At 39.0% G+C, this 23,019-nt stretch overlaps 3 protein-coding genes across 4 annotated transcripts in view; 1 reads left to right on the top strand and 2 right to left on the bottom strand.

Annotated features, from left to right (window-relative positions):
* The window catches only part of ctnnd2b (catenin (cadherin-associated protein), delta 2b), a gene marked incomplete at its 5' end in the record, with an annotated part of 123,739 nt that extends 118,291 nt beyond the window's left edge, over nucleotides 1-5,448 (bottom strand). The window contains one exon of the mRNA XM_079819666.1: nucleotides 5,180-5,448. The remainder of the gene's footprint in view (nucleotides 1-5,179) is intronic.
* Nucleotides 1-23,019, top strand: part of LOC307128076 (retinol dehydrogenase 12) — an 83,751-nt gene that overhangs the window by 55,608 nt on the left and 5,124 nt on the right. The window lies entirely within an intron of this gene.
* Nucleotides 20,107-22,245, bottom strand: LOC307127952 (putative G-protein coupled receptor 141). The gene is made up of 3 exons (XM_079819450.1): nucleotides 22,114-22,245; nucleotides 21,781-21,926; nucleotides 20,107-21,354 (listed from the first exon to the last, which is right to left on the bottom strand). The coding sequence occupies exon 3, from the start codon at nucleotides 21,344-21,346 to the stop codon at nucleotides 20,450-20,452; it is 897 nt and encodes a 298-aa protein (XP_079675576.1). The 5' UTR covers nucleotides 21,347-21,354; nucleotides 21,781-21,926; nucleotides 22,114-22,245; the 3' UTR covers nucleotides 20,107-20,449.

Here is a 23,019-nt window from a genome sequence, read left to right as displayed (position 1 = left end):
CCAGAAAGGTAATGAAAACATCATCAAAGTAGTCCATATGTGACATCATTTTGGTTAGTTAGACTCTCTTGAAGCGTCGACAATACATTTTTGTCCAAAAATAACAAAAACTAAGACTTTATTAAGCATTGTCTCCTCTTCCGGTTTTGTTTGAATCCGCGTTCACAACACCACAATGACGCTGCTAACGTAAGACGCTGTGACGTGTTATCTGGTTCGATAGCAGATACCAGATAACACGTCACAGCGTCTTACGTCAGCAGCGTCACTGTGGCGTCGTGAACGCGGATTCAAATGCTTCATGCTTTTGTATAGTGACCATTTAACTGGACAACTGACCGTTGGACGTGGACAGCAAAGTGTTCATACACTTACATTCAAAGGACTGAAAGCCCTTGGACTAAATCTAAAATATCTTAAACTGTGTTCCGAGGATGAACGGAGGTCTTACGGTTGTGGAACAACATTGGCGTGAGTCATTAATGGAAGAAATTTCATTTTTGGGTGAACTAACCCTTTAAAGCAGTGAAAGAGTGCGTTATTTGACAACTGTTTTTCGTTAAAAACATTCAGTAATATCAAGTGATGCAAACTACTTGACATTTTTTATGAAATTTCACCATTTTGAATCGAAAATGTAACATTATTTATGCAAATCAGAACTGAATTTGACGTGACAAGAAACGTTTCGCATTTTTACATATTAGGCAGATGAAAATAAGAGTGAATGTGAGTATATTTAAAAAATATCGGAAATATACTAAAAAAACATAGAGATGAATTGATATTGCATAAATAATCTCACAATTCTCATTTGGCAAATCCAAGACATCTCAAATGATTCCAGTTAAAACGCAAACTATTACAGTTTAGGTTGGGTACTTTAAACCATCCTTTAAACAAGACAATAAGGGCATTTGCAAAAACAACACTAACCTTCCTTTTGAATTTATTTTGGATGGCAAATCTAAAAATAGATAGCCAGGGCCCTGCTGTCTCTCATATTTCATATTTCATGTGTCAGTGGATTCCTTAATCACAAGTGCAAATGCTCAGTGAGCACAGCTTGTCTCTCCTCACTCCAGGTCTGCATAATCCAGGCAGTCAGGTAAGAATGTTTTGCCCTCCTATCAAGTCTTTTCTGGAGCGTTGGCAGTGGGTACATAAGCATGGCAGCTCCTCGGTGCATTGGCTGTGCGCGTATAAGAAGATGTTTCTATGGTACACTGGCTAAATGAAGATGGGTAAAGATCACTCACTCAAACACTTGATCTGTGTACCAGGCAATGCTGGGAAATGAGCCCCCACCATAACAGAAGACAACTTCTTGTTGGGAATTTAACAGAGAGGGAGCGATTCGATTTCAAAATCATATCTAAAGGATTCTGTATGGTCATATAATAAATGGTCATATCCGTATGGTCATTTGCAATACATAATTGCAAACATACGACTACAACTGAATAAATACATTTGTGGGCATGAAATAGTGAAGTAAATTGACGTGTGGCCAAGTATGGTGACCCATAGTTAGAATTTGTGCTCTGCATTTAACCCATCCAAGTGCACACACACAGTAGTGAAAACACACACACCGTGGCCACACACCCAGAGCAGTGTAATGATTTGAAATAATGATTTGAGTTGAAATTATAATCGTACCTGTATATTATCTTAAAGCTTCCACTATAGAAAAAAAGAGTCCATTACAATGTACAAAACAATAGGATGGGCAATGCTATTAATATTCTTTCAATACTGAAGTCCTCTGAGGTCATTTTCACTACAATAAATAACCAAGACGCAAGATGGTAATTGTGTGATACAAGACGTGAAAGAAATGTCGGTTTCACAATCAAGAATTTAAAAGAGCCGTGTGATAAATATTTTTAATCAACTACTGTAAACGATCACAGTGTGATTCCCAGCATGCAGTACGTTAATAAATGTGTTGTGTTATGAAGGAAAATGTGCTAGCTTGCATTGATTTCACAGTAAAATTCTGAGTATATTTTACAGTAGAAACTTCTGCTAAATCATAATATCCTGTAATATTGACTGCCATATTTTACAGTGCCCTTCCCAATATATATATCACCAACAGTCAAAAATGACATGCAATGCTAATAATATTCATGTAGTTTAACTTCTATAATATTGGCATATCTAGTAGGTATACACCAATATATATATATTACATATACATATTATATACCAATATACCGGTAATGTTTTATATTTGAAAGCCGATAACCGATATATTGGCCAATAAATCTAAATCCAACTTTTTATATAATTTTTGAGAGCCTGATTACAAAAACAAAAGTCTCACCATTAAAAGCCATGTCCCAAACACAATTATAATTGTATGTAGCCTATAAGACAGACTTGCACTGAACATGCTTTTTGAAGTGATTCCAATCATATTTCAAGCTATTTAAAACCATAATGGTGAAAAGTGCGCATCTGAAGTGTCTCAGCTGAAGGAAATAATCCATTATTTATCAGCTTTAATACATCAGCCAAATGTTCATATTGGGCCAATAACGATAACATAAAAAATGTAACATATATCGGTCGATACCGATATGGTGGTAGATATATTGTGCATCCCTAATATCAAGCCACAAATTAAATGTGCACCTCAAGCCTCAAAACAAGTCATCAAATTCCAAGTCAATATTCTCCAGACCTTCTTAAGGAAAAATCATGAAAATAATAAAGAAATGTATGACTTCACTCTCATATCCTGACAGCTTTATAACTACATATCAGCCAGTGAGTGTCAGCTCAGATGACAACAATGGCAAGCGTCTGTGTCATCAACAGCTTTATCTCTGGGGTCATTATCAGAAGAGGAGACTGAGTCAGACCATACCAAGAGGCTGGAGTAGAGTCTGATATTTATCAATAGGTCTATTACTTTCTCCTGTCCTGAGCAGAATATTGAACGCTATATGAGCGTGATATAGTCTTCCTCTATTCGCCTGTGACAAAACGGTTTTTAAAAAAATGCATAATTTACAGAAAAGGTTAATAAACACTATTTCCATAAAAAAGTTAACATTTATAACAACATTTCTAGCAAATAAAACAAGAATCCAAAAACTGCAAAGGTCACTGCAACTTCAAAATAAATCTAAAGAAACTGCAGTAAACATGTTAGATCATAAAGGATATGCATAAGAAATGAAACATACTACCTTTATAGGTGAACAACGATCAAATATAATAGAAAAGTGATGGTTTTGGGATAATGGCAAGAGATATTATAGTATAAGCACTACTGCACTCAATGCTGAAAGTGCACCATTTTAATAATTAATAATAATACCAGCACTTTGCTTTTGCACATTTTGATGTCTTCACGCCAAGTTTAAGCTATTGATCACCTAACTTGCAGGGCCATTGATGGACAAAGTCAAGTCATAATAACAATTTTCTTGTATAATCTGTATCGAACATTTGAACGTTTGACATTTACTGCAAACATTATAAATGTTTATGGGTGTTTTGAATGCACTAATTTGCTTGCTTTCGTCTGCTTCTCCTGTGAGATACATCAGTGAGGTCTTAGAGTGTACATGACCTGTTACAAAACGCATACACAGCTCCTTCAAATCATATTCAGCCATATAGCAAGCAGGTCAAGTATGCATACAATATTTCACAGTCATGCACTGTTGCTCACTGAGTGCATCAGGACATTAAAATGTTGAATACCAGGGCCAGGGTGCTGAAACCTTTCTGCACAAAAAAAAAATTCCATATGCAATATATAATTTATGATCAACCTGAGAATGTCCGATCCCCTGAACGATCAATATTCTCTCTCAATCTCGCTCTCTCTTGATTTTTTTTTTCAGCAGAAAAGTACTTTTGTGCATTAATGCATCAGTAAATCAAACCCTTGCAACTGCACTTCATCTCTACTAGTACGTCTTGTTGCTGCAAAAAAGAAAGAATAGCTGCAAATAAAATGTCAAATATTATGATAAATTATTCTTTTTTTAAACAACAGGGAATTTCACTAAAGAATATTGTGAAAAATACACATTTTTTTTATAAATTAAAAGTGAATTACTATTTAGAAAGAAAATGTCTATTACATGTGTACTGTATGCTTTTAGTGTAAATTATTGTTAAAATCCTATGTATATGTAAAATAATATACAAAGGGGGATTCCCAGAATTCTGCAGAATTCCCTGTTTGAAAATTCATAGTATTTTTACAGTAAAGTTCTTGCAACTACAGTGGTTGCAGGTTTTTTTTTATATATATATATATATATAATAATAAATTTAACACAAAAACGTCACAATTCTATTCATATACAACTGCTTATGCATATTGAGCACTAACATACTGATAACATACAAAGTACCATGTTATTCAAATATCAGTAAATAAACACATGAGAGCCTGAAAGCTACTATGAGATGAATAATTGTTTATTCTCATTTCCAAGACGGCCTCACCTAAGCAGATGCAGAGAAAGGCGGTCAGTCTAGCCACATATACAGCCCTCCCATTTCCACACCAGCACACCTAAACTAACAGGCTTTATTCATCTTTCATACTCAAAATCCGTTTAAACACTGTTTTATGAAGGGTTTGTCAATGTTAGACGGTCAAACATGCTCGTTTTCAGCAGTAGTGCTAGAACAAATGAGGCTACACGAGCTAGTAAAGCAAGAAATTCAAAATGAATGGACACAAATGAAAACGGTTCTTCTCAAGCAAAAGGCATTGGCAGTTGGCTTTTCATACCGATTTGCGAAAACACGCTGTAAAACTACACAAAGAAGCAGCGGTCATATCCGTGGACTAGTGTAATCTTATAAATACATCATTGAAATTTAGGTCAATAGGGAAGTAATAGGTTTTCTGCGCTCTCGCTCCCCCTCCCATCCGTCTTGGATGGAGAATGATGCTCTAATGGATTCCATTTTCAGTTCCAGCCTGCGCTCGTAGCGCTGTGAACGCGAGCATTAAAAGCGATAAAAACACGTAAACACAAACTCAGCGACATCCAGACGCTAATAAACACATAACATGCCCTGTTAATGCGCGTGGAGGGGGTTTCGCAACTGTTTCGAGCTTTTTCTTGGCAGATATCGTGGTTGTAGGTGGGGAATGTGACATCTGGAAATGCAACTGGAATGACATTGCGCTTACCGAATAATGTCCAGAGGAACAACGCTCTTCTCGCTTCCCCTCCCCGATTAACGCCGACAATTCACAGCGAGCGACACACGGAAATCATTCCCAACGAATGGCATTGAAAGCAGAAGAGATGCTGGTGCGCCGAGGAAAGGATAGCATCCGCTCGGTATCCAAGGAAAATCGTGTGGATAGAAGGAGACCGGAAAACTGCGGTGGGTAGCCACAGACACAGCAGCAGCAGCAGCAGCAGCAGCAGCGCCTGCTTTCTCCCTCTCTCTCTCTCTCTCTCTCTCTCCTCCTCTTCCCTGCTGGACCATCCCCATACAAGCACCTTGCTGCAGTGATGGCGACGCGTGCCACAGCGACATCTCGCGGTCACGTGTGGGAATGCGCATCTACGCTCCCGTTTGAACGCCGTCAAGTTGCCAACTCTGGCTTTATATAATATGCTAAATATATTGATAAGAGTCTTTGAACTCTTATACAAAAACATATATATAAAAATACTAAAACATGTCCAACCAAAATGAATACTGATTATTTCAAATATATAAAAAGTATAGGCCTATACAGAACTACACTCTAAAAAAAAAAAAGGTTATGGCACCAAAAATGGTTCTTGGCTCGTAATCACAGGGGAACCTTTTTTAGTGCTATATAGCATTTTGTTTTTTATATATTTTATAATATATTTTGGTTTTCAGTGGTTCTTCACCAGTTCTTTGTCTAATGTGCTATATAGCACCTCTGAAGAACCGCTGAAGAACCACTGAAGCACCAAAATTGGTGCTATATAGCACTAAAAAAGGTTCCCCTATGATTACGAGCCAAGAACCATTTTTGGTGCCATCTAGAACTTTTTTTTTTTTTTTAGAGTGTATTAGTCTAGAAAACTAGCAAATCCAGTAATTAGTTCTTCCTCAAAAAAGGATTATTGTTTCTTGCAAATATCCCCTGGTTTCCATGTGGACTGAAAAAGTTCCATTATTCCTGAAAGCTGGGTAAAGTCAGCCAATCAGATTAGAGTTTGCCAGACTGAGTTTTGTGTGCAATATCCTTCAGACTGCCATTTCTGAGGATTTGGTCAGTCAGTCAGTGGACATGCCGGGCTAATGTCCACACATTTTTTTTTTAAGAGACACATTTTAAACATGAAATATTTCTAACATATTTGTATAAATGGTGATTGGACGATGGTCTTTTCAGGCGTGGGGAGTTAATGGAGGTAATGGACAATCAGATAAAGGACATTTTCTGTTTGATCAGTTTAGATCGCGACTGCCTTTGTCTGTAAAGGTATTCAATGCAGACCAAAATGTCAGCATGATGTCATGTGAGAGGCACCATTGTATGAAAACACTGTTAATCCCATTTCTGTCAGCCATCAGCCAAAGCAGCACACAGAGAGACAGCGTGTCTGGACGGGGTACTTCCGCTCTGGAGCAGTGGACACAAGCGTTCATTCACTCCAGTGGCATTGAGTGGGAGATTAGAGGATGAAAAGGCATAGATTTAGTTCTTTAATTAGCTCCCATTCCATTACTATTTGTCATTTGAATATGACAGTCATAGTCATAATCCAAACTAGCATGCACTTCATACTGCCACAGCATTTTTTTGTTGTTGTTGTTGACAAAAAAACACCAAAAAAAAAAAAACAATTTAATAGAACTAAGCTGAAAAAATTATGATAAACAGTATGGGCTAGTTACATATGGCTGAAATGTTGGTTTTCTGATCTAGTGAGTGTGTGCTAAATATAGGTCTAATGAATTTCCCATTACTTATTAATACAACATTTTTATCAATTTAATAAATGTTAAGACATTTCAGTTAAGGGCAAGAGTGTGCAATAAAATGTGACACGATTAGTTGAAATTGTGTTGATGCCGTGTTTTGAAATCGTCATCACTATATAAGTCGTTATTTAGGGTTTTTTTGCGCACAAGAACTATTCTCGTCACTCCATAAAGTTATTGTAGAACCACTGTAGTGAGATGGACTTTGTAACGACGTCTTTAGTACCTTTTAAGGGTCTTGAGAGTGAACCGTGCATTGTGCCAAGGGAGGCCTTTCTGAGCCATCAGATTTCAACTAAAATATCTTCATTTGTGTTCTGAAGATGAACGGAGGTCTTACAGGTGTCGAACGACATGAGGGTAAGTAATTAATGACAGAATTTTCATTTTTGGGTGAACTAACCCTTTAAAGTCCCAGTGAACCGGAAGTTGCAACTGATTTTATTTCAGTGCTGTGGCATATTTCCAAGTGAAACTGAATATTGAATAGAGGGCAGGGTTTTACTTCAGTGCTCCTCCTCTCTATCTCTCGCTCACAGCAGACTAACGGTTGGAAGGGAGTGGTTAAGGATATTCAAACCCAAGCCATCAAACTGACACCATCAGAAAGGGAACGCCATTCCAGACCGGAAGTTACTTTTCAGATTTTGATTAAAGATCACCACGGCAAACAGTTTTTTTTTTCTGTGTTTTAACTTGCACGGATTAATTGTTCACCCTAAGACCAGTAATGTGTGCTAACAAAGTAAATAAGATATATTTTGATTTCATGAGGACTTTAAGGGTGCGTTCACACTTGTAGTTCGGTTCGTTTGGTCCGGACCAAAAAACAAAACCAAAACATATAGTCCTGGGGCCTGTACCATGATGGTGGTTTAACAAACTCAGGGTTACAGGATTAGTTTCGAGTTGACAAAACCAAACCAATCTATTCAGGCTTTGTTGGTCCCATGATGCTGATCATCAGCTTTCTCTGTCAACTCAGGCTTTGATCCTGAGATTAGGATTTTAGCTGTGACATCAGCAGTGAACAGCCAATCACATGCTGTGGATCAGTGGAACTGAGATTCACTTCTCACGAGAGAAGCAGTGTGATTCACTTCACTCTTCTGTAGAATATACATGATTGAAAAATATTAAGAATTTAAACAAATTTACACAGAAGAAAAGAGCTGTCGAGGACAACTTTAAGAAAAATCTTATACGTCAATGCAAGTAAAAGTTATGAAGTTAGTTTAGTTGATATATAGAGAGAATTGAACATTTATGCTCACATGTAATTTTTTATAGATTTAGTTATTGAATTTAAAGCTTATTTGTATGACCTTTATATAGGCTATTTATTTTAATATTAACAAAATGCATATTAATGATTGATTTACTAAAATTATACATGTGTAATAGCCTGGTTAAAACCAGACCATTCTCAGTAGTAACTGAGTTATGGTCTGGCAAAGCTTCATAGACAAATCATTTCCAAAGGGGCGTCACCAACGGGCGTCGCTCAAATGCCTCTCGGCGCAATTGGATAGACCTAAAACCAATCAGAGCGATGAGGGAGATGACGTATGCAGAGCGACGGAGAAACATCTGAGACTCTGGCCGTTTCTCAATATGCGTTCTTGTCTGTACTTGTGTTCTCAAATAGGAAATGTCCCCGGTTTCCATTTCAGAAATCTGGTCACCTTACCTAAACCACATATTAATGTTTAATATATTATTTTTAAAATGTAAACAAAAAGAGGCAGGGTGTTTTATACTTCGTTTTATTATAAATATATAAGATAACCAATGTAGGCCTAGCTACGCGTTGCCTGAACCACATTCGTGTGGCTATTATTATGTTTAATTTTTATTTTTTTATGAAATGAGGCAGTGGTGTTTTATGACATATTTCGTACGCGAACTTCTGACTTGCGTCCGTGACTTACCAAGTTTGACTCCGGAGAACGAACTCCCGAGGACGGGAGGACACTAGTCCGCCTACTATGCTCTTGACAGCATCACTCAGTATATATTTGTATATGTAGTGCACGCAATGCATATTATCTTCAATGCATGTTTATAACAAAACGAAATATAAAAAACCCAGCCTCGTTTCGTTTACAAAAAAACACACACACATAATATAGGCTATGATTATCACTGTAATAAATTAAATATGACACAAAACACAACCCAGTCTCTTTTTGTTAAATGTCAGTTTATGTGTGATCATCAATAGCAATTATACAAGTATAAATAAAAGGTATAAGAAGCTATACAATAAATAAAGCAATTCAGTCAAAGTCAGCGCCAGGAGACTAACGGTTAAGTTTAATATCTTAAAAATATAAAGTTATGAAACTTCACTTTGCCCTCAGATAAAACGATCTGTCTAGGAACAAATTATAGATTAATGAGAGCAAAGATCAGCCGTTAGATCTACACAAGACGAGACGGTTTAACCACTACAGAGACATCAGAGCCAGCGGCAGACGGCAGAAGGACTGGCCGAGGAAAGGCGCCTCTCGACGGGCTCAATAATCGTTTGAGCTGAACCACTGGAGCTCACAACTCCGAAAACGGCAGATCAAATTTTAAAAAAGGCGCTCTCTTTATAAATAAACCACAGATTTGAGCTTTAAACAACTTCATTCACTCCTGAAAAGGACTTAAAACTATATTTTGTAAAACATTAACACTACCAGAGGACTCTTGCTAAGACCCATTCGTTTTTCCACACGACTTTTGCCGAATCCAGTCGGTAAAACAGCGATAACATCTTTTTTAGATATAAAGGCTTCGAGTGTTGTTCTTTGCTCGGGGTTTAACGAAAAGGAGAAGTTTAAATCGCTTAAAACAGACGCGATAGCTGATTCGAACGAGTGATGCTCCACAGCAGCTGCAAATCTGCTTCAACGTCGCTGCGCTGTCGTCATCGTGTAAAGCCCGCCCCAACGTTTCTGATTGGTGCCTCGATTTCTGGGGTTTAGAAATGGGTTTGAATGGACTCTTTGCCAGACTACTTGCAGAGCAAATCTAAATTTGCCGGAAGTTGTCTGAGTTTTCCCAGGCTACATGTGTAATTGATTAAGGGTATAATAATTACATAAATTATTTTTAAATAATTCAAAATTATTATTATTATAAATAAGTATTGTTAAAAGCCAGAGGTTTAAGTCTTTAATAGCCATTTGCTATGTAGTAACCTTTAATTTGGAGTAGAAAAAGGGGGAGTGACTTTATTGCATCAGATATGTGTCACTTTGCTCACAGCTGATTGGTCCAATTTCAGTTTGAGCTATCTTATCCAGAACATAACCTGCCCTGGAGCAGGTTAGCTGTGGAGCGTAAGTTACTATGGAGATGAACACGGCTAAAAGCCAAACCACTTTAATGGTACCCAGGGCCGGATTAACATAAGGGCTAGGTGGGGCTGAAGCCCCAGGGCCCGAGCACGGAAGGGGCCCGTGATTGGCCGAGGAAATGATTGACAATCGATCGGGAGCACCTAAAGTTTTCCTTTTGGGCCGCTCGCTAAACCACACCACGCCCCCACATATTAAGCGCTGTTATATTATTTAGGCTACTGGAGTGCTGCGAGTGCATGGGAAAATCAAAAGCCAGGTGAAGAAACGGCGCTGAATAAACCGTGTGCGCATCCAGCAGTCGCAGCGCGAGAGCAGCTGGGTCGTCTCACGCACAGCGCTGACCAACTCGTTTGGCGCTTTCGCCGCTCTTTTGAAGTCATAACGAGCACCAGGCAGTCGCTTTATCCATTTGAATTTGATACAAGCTCAACATCATGTGTACAGTAAAGGTGGTGAAACTGGCTGAACCAGACTGAAAAGCTCCGACCATGTCTGAAGTGTTGAGGTAAATATAGGCTGTCTACACGATGGCTGTAGCCAGCTATGAGATCTCCGAGGTCCGGACCTTTGTATTTTTCCGAGCAGTAGGCTGCATAGCTAATAAATGTTGTGAAATAATTGACCACCAATAGAGTGCTTTATGTACACAGAAGCTGCTGCGGGAGTCACGCGACGCTTCAGTAAACGGTGTGAGATGTAGGCTAAGTATAGCTAAACTAAACATTTCATATTTGACAGCTGTTTTAGGATAGAAATGTTAAACAAGGAAAAGACTATCAGCCAGAGCTCAGCTTTAGGAGGGGAAGAGAGAGGGCAAGAGAAGGAGACTGAGAGAAAAAGAAAGAGTAATGGAAATGAGAATGAGAGAGTGATTAAATGAGGAGAGAGCAGGTATGACCAGTGTTGCCAACGCTCGCAAGACAAATAAGCAACCACAGCTTCAAAAACAAGCCCAATATTATTATATTATTTATTATCATCAATATCATTTATTATCAATTATTTTTTATCAATAAATGAGCCTGCAACATATTAAACTGAAACCTCTCTGAGTTTGAAAACAGATGTGATTTTACAAAAATCATCAAATTGCAATAAAGGGCACAAAATATCCTCCGACTAACTCCGAGTTAGTGCACACATAGGTGCAGAGTAGTGAACACGCACTGCAAACCGTGAAAAAGACAAGCCCTGCATCTCAATGTGCATATACTATCTGCCCTAAATAGTATTGAAAATTACTAATGTCACATGCTATTCAGGATGGATAGTATGCACATTGGGATGCATGCAAGCACTAAGGGAGTGCTGCAATATAGCCACATATTTATAATAAAATAATTTGGAACCATACCTACTGTTAGTATACTTGTTTTATTTTTATTATAGCCTATAATGATAAATATGTTACACAAATATTTAAAAAATTAAATGAGGTGCCTGTCCTCCCTGTTTCCTCTCCATCTCTGTGCATCTCTCCTGGTGGCATTGTTTGTGGAAATTTATACGTCTATTTACGTCTACTAACTATCATTACGTGAATTTATAACGTCACATGCCTGCACGTTGAACGCAATTTTTCTTCAATGAGGGGGAGAAGGAGGCAGGATGTGAGGTCAAATTACTACAGCACTTGTATCATTGCACTGATTGGCTATTAGCTGAGAGAAGACGGTGTCAGTCAATGTATTGGACAAAACAGCGACCATAAATGTAAAGAAACGAAGTTGCTTGTCATATTTTCCTAACAAGCAACCACATTTTTTAAAATAAGCCCAAAAAACTGCAACACGTGAATTTTTTTTACACGACCTGCCATAAAAAGAAGCCCAAAGTCGCTTGTTATACGCAGACTTGGCAACTATGGGTATATGACAGATAATCTACTGCCCACTAACATGGTTTTGAAAGCTATTTATTATTACATTTTAGCCTTCAAACATCTTAAAATGCACATATATAGATCAGAGAAATCAAAATTTTCTTGGGGGACCATGCCCCCCAAACCCCCCAAAATACCTCTTATTTGGGACCTCACAGGTCTTAAAACTCCTTAAGGCAGTTGTATATACTCAAAAGTTGTTGCTTTTTCTGGAAACCGGTTTACTTTGACCTCATATCTGGAGTTAATGCATTTATGCTGTTAATGTGTTGCAGCCTGGAATATTTATATATAAGGCCTTTTGAATATTAAAATGGAAAATTCAGACAGTATATACTCATTGTATCTCTGTGCTTTGAAGATTTCGTTTTTGAAAAATACTAATTGTTTCTGTGGTAGAAAACGTTGTGGCACTAAGATCAGCTACTATGGGGGCCCTTGGGTTTGTCATAGCCCCAGGGCCCCACATGTTCTTAATCCGGGCCTGATGGTACCTTTAACCCAGGATTGGCACAAACTAAGCTTAAACATATCTGGCTAGCCAGCTAAACCGGCTTCATGGTATAGGCCCCTGGTCCGCTTAGCGTTCACACTGGCATTTTTTAACAGCGAACCTAAAGTTACCGAACCAAAGGCATAGGGATACGGTCACAACCTGATTGGTTGGCTTTTATGACGTATATTTCGCAACGGAGCTTGCTTACCGAACATTCAAAACAATGCTGTGTGCTGGATTAAACGCCATCATTTTATGCGTGTACACATGGTTTTATTTTTACCAGCTGAGAACTCACGAAGAGCTCATCAAATGTTCAAAACATTCAAAACAGCAGCAGGATTTCCTCCGTTGTGCAGAAACGAAGATCTGCATATATTGATGAGGCACTTTACCTCCTCGTTGCTCCACATTTGCCCTCTACTCATTTTGGATACACTGATCTTTCCGCGTTGTCAAAGCAGCTGACTTGTAGCGTCGCATTTTGTGACAGCACGTCCTGTTTTTGGTTCGTTTACGTGTCTTTGGTCTGTGTTGCGTTCATATATCAATCGAACCGCACCAGAGTTCGTTTGGAAGCGGACCGAACACTTATTAGTTGCATACACGATTTACTAAACCTTTATGTTAATAGAATATCAATTCATTGTAGGAATATAAGAAATATGATCATATTAAATTAACTAGACTGTAAGCTGTTCCCTTTCGTTTTCGGTCACTTCAACATTGCGTCGAATTCTGACGCTTTGGGGAAACACCTGAAACCTCATTGAATAATGGCTAATGGCGCTCAAGTGTTTGCCTCAGAATCTTTGCCTCAGAATCTGAGGAAAGAAGCCATACAAGAAGCCTCTCCAGCCGTTGAGTCAGCACCTTGTGAGAACTTCGTAGATGAAATCAAGCAGGTTTGGCAGCACCTGTGTGGGTCCCATGATCTCTCGTCAAGGTCACGGGCGGGCATGACACTCGCCTCTTCTTTCTGTGCCGCACCCATAGAACCTATAGTGTTGCTTACACTACCTCTACATACACCGATCAGATATAACATTATGACCTAATATTGTGTTGGTCCCCCTTTTGCTGCCAAAGCAGCCCTGACCCGTCGAGGCATGGACTCCACTAGACCCCTGAAGGTGTGCTGTGGTATCTGGCACCAAGATTTTAGAAGCAGATACTTTAAGTCCTGTAAGTTGCGAGGCGGGACTTGGATTGAGATCTGGGGAATTTGGAGGCCAAGTCAACACCTCAAACTTGTTGTTGTGCTCCTCAAACCATTCCTGAACCATTTTTGCTTTGTGGCTGGGAGCATTATATTGCTGAAAGAGTACCGTTTCCAGGAAAGGGTGTACATGGTCTACAACAATGCTTAGGTAGGTGGTCAAAGTAACATCCATAAGGATGACAGGACCCAAGGTTTCCCAGCAGAACATTGCCCAAAGAATCACACTGCCTCTTGCCTTCTTCCCATAGTGCATCCTGGTGCTGTGTTCCCCAGGTAAGCGACGCGCACACACACCAAGCACATAAATAGAACGTTTTTGAGAGCTGGTGTAGCAAGCAGTATATGTAACCTCTATATCTTCCATAGTGATATAGATAATCGCCCAGTTGGTACGAATGACTTGGTGATTACATTTCTATGCACACATGAGGAGGACTTAACCCGCCACGTCCTTCTACAGCCCCACAGACTTTGGTGTTAAAAGGTTTGACAGGTTTCAGTAGAGCAGCTCCATTCAGCCTCATTGAAAGCATTCTCTCTAAAGACAGTGTTTCTGCTCGCGCTCGCATCAGTCAAGCGAGTGTGTGACAGGCATGCTCTGTCAGTTGAGTCCTCCATGGAATTTAGCCCAAATTACTATAGAATGATGCTCAAACCCAGAAGGGGTATCTAAAGTGCTCTTGACTCTGTTCAGAGCCCAGGTTATAACTTTCGCTCCAAGTGAGCCAGCCATGGGGATTTACTCCCCAATCATCTGCTAAATCAAGCAGTGCTCTATTAACATTGCTTACCTTCTCCAAAAGCAAAGTATTCGGTTTAAACGCCAGCTTTTGCTGCTTCCCTATCATTCTTTTAACTTATACAGCACACCAATAGTGGCCAAGCATGCACCGTCCCCTCTTCTTGTGTCTGCTGTGTTTCAAGGTCCACTACACTTTTTTTTTTGTCAAAATAGAGCAGCGCCGCCGCCTCACAGACCTCATTTTTGAACTGGTGATACAGCGGTGATTCAACTAGGTCCGACAGGCCTCGCTGCCTACGTCAGTGAAACTATTGTCGCCTAGGTATGAGTTCTGTCTATACGACTTCTAACCTAATGTTTGAAATCGAGTTACTAACATAACCTTGGTTCCCTGAGATGAGGGAACGAGACATTGTGTTTCATGCCGTGTCAGGGTGGTAAAAGAGGAGGAACCAGTTGCAGGAATAACAGTGTTTATTAAATGACAAGAGCAAATAAAAGTCCTCGGTCAGAAGGGGGAACAGGGATGATGCCAGCCAGGTCCGAGGGAGTACTATATCAGCCTAACTGGGGGCGTTGGAGAAAGGATTCTCAGAGTGAATGGCAGAGCAGGTCCAAATTACAACACTGGAAAATGGAGGTAGAAATGAGTACAGTCCAAAGACAATGAGGTAGGTGTGGCGAGCAGCGAGGCTGAGGGACCGTGAGAGCGGGACGAGGCCGCGGTCATTTTTATGATGATGAGCGCCAGCTGCGTGCCGCATTGGCCTCGTCTCTCGCGGAGGAGTGACGGGAGTATAAAGGAGGAGCGACGACAGTGAAGGACGAGAGAGGACCAGGCCTGGATTTTAAGTTGTATTTTTATTTATGGTTTTGTTTATGTATGTGTGCGGCAGTCGTCCGTGAGGGGCTGCCGCTTTTACTTTCACTTTGTTTGTTTGTTTATTTGATTAAAGTTTATTGTTTATTGTTCGCCGTTTCCCGCCTCCTTCTTCCCACACGAACAAACATCGTTACAGTAGGCGAGTTCACATACGAACACATACGAACGGTGACGTAACGTCACAATGACAGGGGAGAGAGAGAGAGAGAAAGAGTAAACCTGGAGAGTGGAGGTAGGGACCTGGCATTGGAGGCTGAAATCCTTTGTAGCAGGCAGGCAGGGAAGATCCAAAATGGAATAACTGGAAGGCCTGGATCTGGCAGCCAAAGCAGACAGGGGAGCTGGGAGCAAAAAGAAAAGGAGTGGGGGAAAAACTAAACTAGCCAGACGGGAGCTCAAAAAACAAGGTTAGGAAAACAGGGAAAAAATAAACAAAATAAAGAAATAACCCAAAACTGCAGAAAGTAGGCAGGAAAACAAGACTAGACTAAGGCCCCGTCCACACGGAGACGCGTTTAGCTGTATATGTAAAAAAAATTATATCGTATCAGCGTTTTGTCCAGACGGATCCAGCGTTTTGGGAGCCTGAAACCGGTATTTTTTTAAACAGGGTCCCAGAGTGGATAAATCTAAAACCAACACCCTTGCGTTTTCGTGTGTGCAGATATTTCTTGAGACGAGGGGAAAAAAGATGGGATAGGGAAAGCTCTGGCTTCGTGTGGATGTGGCCCAAAGGCTGCAACATACTCCGCAAGAACAGAAAAAAGTTCTCGCTCCCAGGGCTGCGAGAACAAAATTACGTCATTTTGTTCTCGGAGCCCTGGTTTGGGAGTTCTCGCAGCTTGTTCTCGAATCATCGTCTGAGCAGAACTTTTTTCTTGATGGTGTCCGAGAACTATTGTGTGATTGGTCAGAATTTTAAAGTGAGCTGGGTTAATGCGGAGAAACGGAGATGTTCGGCACCTGCTTTTCTCGTGAAGTATGGAATGTCCTGGCCAGAACGAACTTTGTTCTTGTTCTTGCCACCTCGAGAAAACAAACAAATTTCTTTGTTCTTGCAGAGTATGTTCCAAGCATAAGACTATAACTGTAGCAGAAGCAAGATCAAAGTCTCGTTATCATAATGAGATAACAAGGTAACAAGAGGGGCGGAGTAACAATAGACAACAGAGCACATGGCATGTGGTCCAGACAGAGAAAGGACACAACACGAACAAGCCCAAAGCTGATCAGACCGGCATCCTTACATGCTGTGAACACTATTACTCAGGGCTTTTCGTGAGCCTAAACTCGATCGTTTTCAGTCGCAAGATTCTGAGGCAATGTCGCTCAGCGCTGCCTTATAAAGGGAGCGAGCCGTCCCTATTTCACGCGCTTGAATGCCATTGGCCATTGTAGACCAACAACGTTATTCAATAAGGTTTCAGTATTTCTCGTCAGTGAAAGGTGTTTTCCCAAAGCGTCAGGTATAACAGTGTTTCGTTCCCTCATCTCAAGGAACCAAGGTTACGTTAGTAACCGAAGACGTTATCCCTTCTAGAACCCGATGCTTTCATATCCATGGTGACATACTCATAGATGTTTATACTACTGTAGATGTATTACCTGTAAAGCGGAAAAGCAATGCATATTCGGCATCTGTTATGAAGCTCATTAAAAATGTGTTGCTCAATTGAAAGCTTTAGCGATGGGAGTCTCTAAGACACTTGGCTCTGTAAACCGCTACAAGATAAAAATATCATGAACATTTCGCACCATCCGCGCTCCGCTTCCGGCTTCCCATTTGTGGACTGGCCACTGTGAACACGCATAATGATTTACAGGCAGACCACGCCTCAAAAGCCATCTGCGGCCACTTTTTTGTTTTTCTGTTTCCAGGGGGCTGTCACAGCAATATCTCAGGACCGTTATTTCAGTGGTTGGCTATACTTAGGGATCACAAACATTTTCTGTATACCTTTAAGCAATATTTGTTTCTGTGATGTGGATGTGATGTTTTGTTATGTGGTCAAGGAGAAGCCAAAAATGTATTGTCGTTGTTGACCACTAGCCAGGGTGTGTAGACAGACCATATCTGCTGTGTGTTTTGCAGTTTATGGCAGGTGCTGATCGGTCCCACATGATAATGTTTTTTGTGGTATGACAGTATATAATTAGTCATAGTTTACAGGAAGTGGCTTGTTCGCCAAGTGTTAAACATACCAGTGCAGGGACGTAACTTTTAGTCCCCAACCAACTATTAGGCAAGGCAAGTTTATTTGTGTAGCACATTTCATACACAGTGGCAATTCAAAGTGCTTTACACAGAAATGGAATTCGTAAGTGAATAAAATAAAAAATATATATAGTATAACCCCTATCTGGAGTGGAAGAAAATGGAGAGTCAGGTTTACTTTAAAAATATTTGTCAGGTAACCGTGCGTTTAAACATTACCCTTACAGACTAATCTTCCTGGACAGGAACACCAGGGCTATCTCTACCTTCTATGGGATCAATCAATCAATCAATCCTACCACCACAGGAAATCATACAAAGACAACTTACCTGTGATGGAGGATGACTTCTCAGTCCCGTGTTTCTTGGGAATATCCCAGTAACAACCCCTAGCTGTTAGAATTTAAAAATCTTTATCAATTTTTGTCAAATATTAATGGTCAAAACAGAATATTCCCATCAACACTTTGTTTGACCGTCAGAGCGGATCTACACGGTCCTTCCTCTCACCACCAAATCGCTCTCCCATCTCTCAACCTCTTCCACCCAGACAGCCTTAACAAAATAATAAAAATAATAAAAAATACAAATAAAAGTATAATTAAAACAGTTATAATAAGAATAAAATAAAAACAAAAACGATACAGGTATAAAAGAATGAAAAGAGTAAAACGATGCAAAGATGAAACAGGGTTCAACTGAAACATAAGATAAAGTTCAAGCAGTTCGGACAAAGCACAGAGCTCATTCTATTTTCTTTTTCAAAAAATTAGGGCTTCCTAACAAAACAAAACAAATCTGTCAGAAACAATCATAGCCAGTAGGAAAGGTCAAGGGGGTATTTCTGTTAACCATAAAAGGAACACCTTTAAAGGAAGGAGGAAGAAGTGGTTATTGACGCAATTAAGTTGAATTAAGGCAACGAGTTTGCACAATTTAATTAAAGGGTTAGTTCACCCAAAAATGAAAATAATGTCATTTATTCCTCACCCTCATGCCGTTCCACACCCGTAAGACCTCAGTTCATCATCGGAACACAAATTAAGATATTTTTGTTGAAATATGAAGGCTCAGTGAGGCCTCCATAGAGACCAAAGCAATTTCCTCTCTCAAGATCCATTAATGTACTAAAAACATATTTAAATCAGTCCATGTGAGTACAGTGGTTCAATATTAATATTATAAAGCGATAATACGATAATATTTTTGGTGCGGCAAAAAAAGCCCCTAAATAACGACTTGACGAAAGTGATAATAACCGATTTCAAAACACGGATTCATGAAGATTCGAACCGTTATGAATCAGCGAGTTGAATCATGATTCGGATCGAGTGTCAAACCCATTGACTGTAAAAAAATATGTACGTAGTGTCCGTGACGTCACCCATAGGATTCTGAAGAGCCGTTTTGAAGCGTAAAGTAGGGACGAGCTGGCCGTTGCCATCTTGGCAGCGCGTCATCGTGCATCACTCCCGGATAACAGAAAATGGGCAAAAAGGCGGGACGTGGGTGAAGCTGAGGTGACGTGATGGCTAACAGACAGCAGACAAATGGCTATCCAACTGTCACTCAAAGTGACCACGCCCTTAATTATGCAGAATTTTAATGCTTTTATATAATGTAAATAAATTAGTTATAAAAAAATTCACCCCCGTCACAGTTGTCATGAAGGGCAAAATTAGCCATATAGACCAAAACCACAATTTGTCCCAGGCTGAAAACATGTTTTATTCTGCTGTAAAATTGGGCATTTTAACATGGGGTTCAATGAGTCTCTAGCGGCCAGTCGATGAATTGCAGTTTATGTCACTTCTGTATTGGCTTCAAGAGAAACTGCGGGAGGTTGCCGCTTGGGGTCAAACCATAGATATACATAATAAAGGCTAGATGTCTCGTCCGCGCCATGCTGGCCAATGGAGGTCAACATCCGCACCTGGCGGCCATCTTGTCACAGTCAGCTCGCTCACTCGCAACATTGTGTTTTAAAGGTGCATGTACTTTTTATAGAACCATAACTTGCAAAATTTTCTACCGATTTTCAAACTGTTTGGTTTGTTATAAACATCAGAGATGTAGTTATGACACTGCATACTTATGAATAATTATTCTCGTCGCTTTGTAATTTTAATATTGAACCACTGTACTCACATGGACTGATTTAAATATGTTTTTAGTACATTAATGGATCTTGAGAGTGTAAATAGCTTTGCTCCCTATATGCAGGCCTCGCTGAGCCTTCGGATTTCAACAAAAATATCTTCATTTGTGTTCCGAAGATGAACGGAGGTCTTACGGGTGTGGAACGGCATGAGGGTGAGGAATAAATGACATTATTTTCATTTTGGGTGAACTAACCCTTTAAGTAAACTGAACAAAATTGTTTTCACGGTGATGGCCTCCACTAAACAGTGATAGATCTGTTGTACACTTTATGGTTAGCATTATAAATATGCTGGGAGGAACACCCAAACCTTATCTCTCTACTTAACAGTTAAAAAAAAAAAAAAAAAAATCACAAGTACATGTACACAAGTATATATATATATATATATATATCATTTATGTTTCAAACATTCTGTCATGCAAGACAATTGTTTTAAGCTTATAAGGCACAAAAGTAAGCAATAACAATGGAAATCAATTCAATATATCAATAACAATATAGAAACCAAATAAAGTCAACATAGTTGTTATAAACAGCAAAACCACCCCTTTGAATTTATAATTTTGCATATATCTCTACCAGTAAAAGCAATCATATCAAAGCAGCTGAAAGCAGTGACAGCAAGAAATACTTCATTTATATACTTAATTTTTTCAGTCTTACCATATTGACTCACATAATATATTCTGAATCCTTGATAGGACACAAAACAAAAAAACATAACGGACAGGAAAACAATGTTTTTCAATTGTGCCCAGAACTCTTGCCGTTGAAATTTTGCCTTTCCAAATGTCTTACTTACGTATAGCAGAAAGTAAACTTGGACAAATGCCAGCACAGTCCAAATCAGTATAACTAGTATGCAAATTACATAGTTGAGCGTCTTCACAGCAGAATTATAGAGAGCCGGACCAAAATGAAAGCACTGACTGGATGTGTTCTGCGTCTCTGCGGTTCCATATTTAGCCATAGCTATTGGGAACATAGAGCCGAATATGACCAACCAGACGATCACACTTGCTATCGTGGCATGAAGGATGCGATGAAAATTTAGCCTGTGCTGCTTATCAGAGTGCTCCACATAACGCACAATAAGAAGAAAGACATAAAAGATGAATGCGAGATACATGTGGGCATGGACCATAAGACTGACAATTTTGCAAAAATACAGGCCCAGAATCCAGGCATCGAAAGCATAATAGTAAATGCGAAAGGGCACCGTGAGAAGGAAGATGGAGTGCACTGCTATTAGGTTTATCACAGATACTTTAGTGAAGGAGAGACGTTTTTGGGACTGTAGCATACAGGCCATTAGTAAAACATTAAGAGTCCCAGCAATAAAGATGAATGTGTATAAGACCAGGAGAGCCGTTCTGAAGTCCTCCGGCAGGCCAGTGTGGTTTGTGGTGTTGTTAATGCTCATGCCTGACACTGATTTAAAAACAAAAAAAACAAAAAAATTGGGGGGTTTTACTTGCCCTCAAAAAGTATATATATATATATATATACACTCTAAAAAATGCTGGGTTAAAAATAACCCAAGTTGGGTTGAAAATGGACTAACCCAGCAATTGGGTTGTTTTAACCCAGCGTTTGGGTTAAATGTTTGCTTAAAACAACCCAATTGCTGGGTTAAACTACCCAATTGCTGGGTTAGTCCATTTTCAACCCAACTTGGGTTATTTTTAACCCAGCATTTTTTAGAGTGTATATATAATCAATGCTAAACATATTACAAAACAGAGTCTAATAAATATATTATTATGAGATTTAAGCTGAAATATAACATCACTTTTTTTCAACTCTTGACCTTTTTTTCCCCCCTATAATAGTATCAATAGCCTGTTCATATCATACCTGTCAAGGTAAAAAAAAGGACTTGAAGATCCGTCCTGTCTTCCTGGGATGTTTTTAATTCCCTGAACTTGATGGTTCTTTCCCGTGAGGTAATATTAGCAGCAGTTGCCGTTTCAAAACACTTCCCTTGTAATGCTTCTAAACACCTTTCAATTTTAAAGGAAGCAAAAAAGAAAAAGATGAAGAAAAAATCTGCATAACTGATAGTTTTAGTCATTTTAAACATTGTATAACTTGGGGTTATTCAGCAAATTTATACTGAAACAACTATTTAGAATAATTCTATATGGATAAAGAGTTTGGCACATTGAGAAAACGATTGCGGATACTTACCAATGTACCCTAGTATCAGTACTGAATATCAATAGTCCTTCAGCAACAGCAGACAGACAGCTTGATGTAACAGAAACAGTTCATCCATTCACTGTGGGTGTCAAGAGAGCTGAAGAGGAATGTGATGTCAGCTTGTCAGTTCATGTGTAAATCTTCTGTCAGTGTCAAACAGCCAACCTCCAGAGCCCTCAGGAAACACCTCTCGACTGTTATTTGCCACAGTAGAGATTAAAGATTTACAAATCTTGACGGCACATATGAGGAAGTTAGCGAGTTGTACTACATTGCAATGTTTTCTTTCTCAATGTGGCCTTCCTGCTCTCTTTTTCTCACCGTCTTTCTATTACGTGCTCCTCTGTGTTTTCTTTGCCTTGTCTTTATAGCTAAGATGATCACGAAAGGTATAATATATATATATATATATATATATATATATATATACAATTTATAGCTAAAACTAGTTAATACAATAATGTCGTATATGGTCAATGGTGGTACACTCCAATGTTTTGCAATAAGATCAAATATAGTGCATGACCTATATTAAATAAAATATTTAATGTTTCAAGGAAACAAATCACAAAACATTGGCCGTCCCTTGTTTTTAACAGTACAAGATTAAAGATTAAATATTAAATAGTGCATGACCTATATTAAATCAAATATTAATTTTTTCAAAGAAACAAATGACCTTGTACTGTTATGGAAGGTAGAGACCTATATATATATATATATATATATATATATATATATATATATATATATATATATATATATATATATATATATATATATATATATATATATATATATATATATATATATATATATATATATATAGACTTTTAATGAACACAGAGGGAAACCAAGCACTACACATTCAACTAACACAACATTAACACCAGA

The sequence above is a fragment of the Gobio gobio genome (genome assembly GCF_949357685.1).
Source record: "Gobio gobio genome assembly, chromosome: 6".
Taxonomy (NCBI): Eukaryota; Metazoa; Chordata; class Actinopteri; order Cypriniformes; family Gobionidae; genus Gobio; species Gobio gobio.
This window is presented reverse-complemented; position numbering and strand designations above follow the sequence as displayed.